This window comes from Austrofundulus limnaeus, unplaced genomic scaffold (assembly GCF_001266775.1).
Source record: "Austrofundulus limnaeus strain Quisiro unplaced genomic scaffold, Austrofundulus_limnaeus-1.0 Scaffold182, whole genome shotgun sequence".
NCBI lineage: Eukaryota > Metazoa > Chordata > Actinopteri > Cyprinodontiformes > Rivulidae > Austrofundulus > Austrofundulus limnaeus.
Window position 1 is genome coordinate 874765 of NW_013952584.1, and position 4733 is coordinate 879497.

Consider the following 4733-nt stretch of genomic DNA (forward strand, 5'->3'; position numbering starts at 1 on the left):
CGTCTCTCCTCCAAGAGACTTCTTCAGTCTGAGAGTTTCAGGCAAAATTCAGGCTTTTAAGCCCTGCCTCCATGTATGTAAGTAATCAAGTTTGTATGAACGACATGTACCAATGCTTTTTTAAAACAAGAACCCCACTTCAATGTCCCTATGTGCATGCCTGATAGCAAAATTACTTTTGAATTTTAAAGACACATAATAAGAAATAATTGAGGTATAAAAGCAACAAATTAACTTTTGCTGTCAAATTAAATATGGCCACCACAGCTAACATTAGCTTGCACAAAAATGGATATGACCCAGTCAGCTTTACAGATACTTTGAACTGGTAGTAGTTGAGAGTCGGCCACAGGAACTTCTAGTTTGATTTTGACCTGATGTTGCACAATAATCCGTATGACTGAATCACGGGGCTCATAAAAAAATGAGTAACTAATTACTAAAAATATTACAAGTAAAGCTCATAAAAATGTTAGTAACCCCTGTCTGACATTACTGTAGGTGGACAGTGATATCAAAATAAAATATTTTTGCTACAAATCCTCCCAACGCATAATACATCGTGTTAAATACTAAACCCCTTCAAACACTTTAAATTTGAAGGCACTGTACGAAGAACCAGCTCACTTTCCACAGGTTACATACTTCGACGCAACACCGGCTAACCAAACAAACAGGCGACTATGCTCTTCCACGTTGTGATAGAAATTCCGAGAAACTACCAAACTCTTCTTAGCCTTTTTTTTCCTGACTAGAACGATCATTCAGAAGTTTCTAAAACAGACTGTATAAAAATAGCTACATTAACTCAATTTGAAGTGCTTATTTGAAACGAGATAAACAAAGCTAATAGCACCGCCGGCGTTAGCAAACTATTTAGCAGCTCACGAAGCATCGTGAGCTGCTAAATAGTCGTCGACTATCCAAAGTTAGAAGAACAAAAATAGTTAAAAGGTGATTCAGTCGTAGTTGATGTGTATATTTCACTATGTACTTTTAAACGATAAAAAAAGCTGTAGTTAGCCACCCGTGCTAACTCAACTCAAAGTTTCGTAAACCCTCCCTCCCCTCCCCTCCCCCCCTCAATTCAAAGTGACCAGGCGGCTTTTTGGTACAGCTAGCGCGGCGGCTAACACCGCGGCAAAATGGGGAAAGAGTCTCTCTAAACGATGTAATTTTCGTTAACGTATGTCGAAATGTTGCTACAGACTTACCGGATTTGATATGCATGTCTTTTTGCTGAAAATATGATGGAGAGTAAACCGTTCTGTAACTTTTGTTTACAACGTAGAGATAACGACTCTATGGTTGAAATCTTGTGTGGAGCAACCACTCGGAAGCGGCACGGGAATGTGGGTGGGACAGGAAGTTCCGGCAAATAAGTTATCCGGCGGGAAACGAGGGACTTACGTCGGCGATGCCGCCATATTGGAAAGGTCGACTTCTCAGATTTTTCGATTACTCAGCAATGATGATCTGTTACACAGCAGAAACTAGTCTTTCAGTACCATAGAGCCGAGCAGATCATCACATTTAAAAGATTTAGTGGTAATTTAACATAAAAAGTTTTCAACCATGTCTTGCAAATAACACATTCATTGATTGTATCAATGCAAAAATACTCACAGAAATAGATTTTTTTAAACTTGTTTTGATATTTTCACAAATAAAGACATGACCCTCAGCCCCCGCAGCCTGCCTGAGCATCTTTTGCAGTGTTGTCAATACAATAATTACTGTATTCTTGTTTTAAGGTGCATGTCAGTTCACAAGGGCAATCTATTTACAGGTTTATTGACTTCAACACATCTGACTGATATGAATGAGTGATTAACAGGCTTCTGCAGAACTTGAACTGCTAAAGAGCAGGGTAACATCTAAAACATGCAGAATAATGGCCCTTACGGACCAGGATTTACAGTCTATGATAAATACCGAGGTCATACTCTGCTGGGAAAACCTCCTGAAAATAGCCCCAAAATACCTCAAATCCACATTTGGTATTTCAGTTTCCACACCCCACCCCCCCTAAATAATAAATAAATAAATAAATAAATAAATAAATAAATAAATAAATAAAAACCATGGACATGGGTTACACAGACATGCCATCTGATGATACAACTAGCCAGTCTCTGCTTGTCATGTGTGCAACCCTACTCCTTCTTGTTTTTTTTAAGTGGTAGTTTTATATTTCATCATTTCTATCTGCTGTAAATATAATAGTGTTTTAAAATTGTAATAGAAACCGCTGTTTGAGTGTGAAAATTATTAAATTTCTTTGAATTTACTCAACTCAGTTGAGTGGACCCAGTACAACTCGGTTAAGTAAATTCAACACTTGTCTTTTAGAGTGTAGAAAAAAACRATTAATGAAGTGCAGATTAATCTATTCACCATAGAAACTGCAGAAAATCTGAATACCAAGTATGTTAGAACGCTCTGTTGCAATGGAGGCGCACATTATTTCTTTTCAGTCAAATTTTAACAGAAATTAAATGGGACATATTCCTATAAAAAATCTACAATAATGTGTTTTTTGTCTCTCTTGAGACAGCCCTTCAGTGTCTCCGTCCTGTCCTCTCAAACAGATGAACATATCAAACACCTAGTGACACCCATGTCCTTTGCCACATGTGTACGCATGTGTCTCTTCAGCAGTGTGGACGTGGAGAAGTCTTTCTTGCAGAGCAGACAGCCATGTGGTTTCTCCCCGGTGTGCGATCGAACGTGCACGTTCAGGTCTGACGAACACCTGAAGCTCCTCTTGCAATAGGAGCATGAGTATGGCCTCTCTCCTGTGTGGATGCATCGGTGGAGGAGCAGCTCGCCAGAGGTGAGGAAGGCTTTGCCGCAGCAGGAGCACCGGTGGGGGCGCTCCCCAGTGTGAGTCAGATTATGACGTGTGAGCGAAGCCGACTTGGTGAACCTCTTCCTGCAGTGGGTGCACGCACACGGGCGCTCGTCTGTGTGACTGTTCAGATGTTCAAGCTGAGAGCGTTTGGTTTTAAAGCTCTTGGAGCACTGAGGGCAGCTGAAGGGTCAGAGGGCGGTGTGGGAGAGCTGGTGTCGCATCAGCTCTCCGTTAGTGAGGAAGGTTTTCTCACAGGTGGTGCAGGCGTACGGCCTCTCACCTGTGTGGGTTCTCTCGTGACGTGTCAGACTGGCCAGCTGGGTGAAGCCTCGCTTGCAGAGCGAACACTGAAAAGGCCGTTGTGAGTCAGTCGGTGTCTGGTGAGGATCTGGAACTGACTGAAGGTCTTGCCGCACTCGGAGCAGACGTATGGCCGCTCCCGGCTGTGGATCCGCAGGTGTCTGTTCAGGAGCCATACGTGTGTGAAGCTCCTCCCACACTCGCAGGAAAACGGCCGCACACCTGCGTGTTTCACCTGGGGCCTCCTGAGGTTGGCAGTGCGGCTGTAGACCTTCTCGCACTGGGCGCACCTGTACTGCCGTCTCACTACGTGGCTCTACCGGTGCCTCAGGCGATCCAGGACGCTGGCGAAGCTCTCGCCACATTTCTGACTTTTGTACCAACCGTCCTCCCTTGACGTGTCCTCCCCCACCACCACCTCCGTTGTTAAGTCTAACGGGGGGTTGGCGTTCTGTCCGCAAGTGGTTCGGTTAAAGTGCAGCTTCAACAAGCCCATCTGGGGCTGTGCCGCACTGGGAGTAGAGGAAGGGCCGCTCTCCGCTGTGAACGCGCCGATGTCTGCTCAGATCCCACGAGTTCTTGAAGGCCTTCGTGCACATCTCGCAGGCGTACGGGCGCTGGTGGCAGGTCACGTCGGAGTGAAGGTTTTGCCACAGTCTGGGCACGCGTGAGGGTCCGGCCTGTCGTGGATGGGGAGAAAGGCCGGGGGAACTCCGGTCGCCAGGGTTTGTTCTTGGGGGCGTCGGCCTGCGCGCTCCTCTGGAGTCTGCTGTGCTGCTCAGGGTGGCTGCGCTCCAAGTGCTGCAGCAGGTACGACTCCTGCAGGTGGAAAAATGGACACTCAGAGTAGGCGAAGACCTGGGTGGACATCTCTACTGTAGTACCTGTGCAGAATACACACCATCACATAATCTTACATCCACAGGAACGTCCAAAGCTTCTTTGGAATTGTGGTCGTACCTTGTGTGCTAAGAGACTTGAAGCTTCTGTGGTGCTGCAGGAGAGCCCTCAGGTCAGCAGGGTTAGTGAGTGACTGCATGCAGTCCTTCAGTATGGATGGAGCAGAGGTCAGCCATGAAACGGTCTGTTTAAAGGGGCAACATCATGTAAAAGCAACTTTTTTGAGTTTTATATCATGCTATCATGTTATACTCTCATAAAAAACATGCCCAAAGCCTTGCTTTGACTCATTCATGCATGTTTGAGAAATCCTGCAGCGTTTTTAGGCAGCCATGCTGAGGAGCAAAATGACAGGTGGGGACCAGAAACGCCTTTTGGGACCAGAAACGCCTCTGGGATGTGTCCTTTTGGGACAGGCTCCTCCTCTGAGCTGTGTCTCCAAGCCGAGCTTCCTCATTATGGAGCACACCTCCCCACCCCCCTCCCCACACACCCTGCCCATGACTCCTGCAGGCTCTCAGCAGTAACAAAGCAACTGAAAGTGAAAGTGAAATGGTCTGCTGAGCTCCTGACATTAGTTCTCACTCAGTGAAGCTCTTTTCAGATTAAAAATACCGTTGAGGAAATGTATTTTCAAATGCCAAGTAAACTGCATCATAGCGCCCCCCCGCGCATGACC

The 4733-nt window shown here is 45.7% G+C and overlaps 1 protein-coding gene and 1 pseudogene across 1 annotated transcript in view; both read right to left on the reverse strand.

The window, feature by feature from the left end:
- The window catches only part of si:ch211-214j24.10 (uncharacterized), a 4298-nt gene extending 2929 nt beyond the window's left edge, over positions 1–1369 (reverse strand). Inside the window, exon 1 of the mRNA XM_014018075.1 lies at positions 1215–1369. Coding sequence (XP_013873529.1) covers positions 1215–1230 — 16 coding nt within the window. The 5' untranslated portion in view covers positions 1231–1369. The remainder of the gene's footprint in view (positions 1–1214) is intronic.
- Positions 1370–1580: 211 nt separating this feature from the next.
- Positions 1581–4315, reverse strand: LOC106524322 (zinc finger protein 239-like; annotated as a pseudogene).
- Positions 4316–4733: the final 418 nt, after the last annotated feature.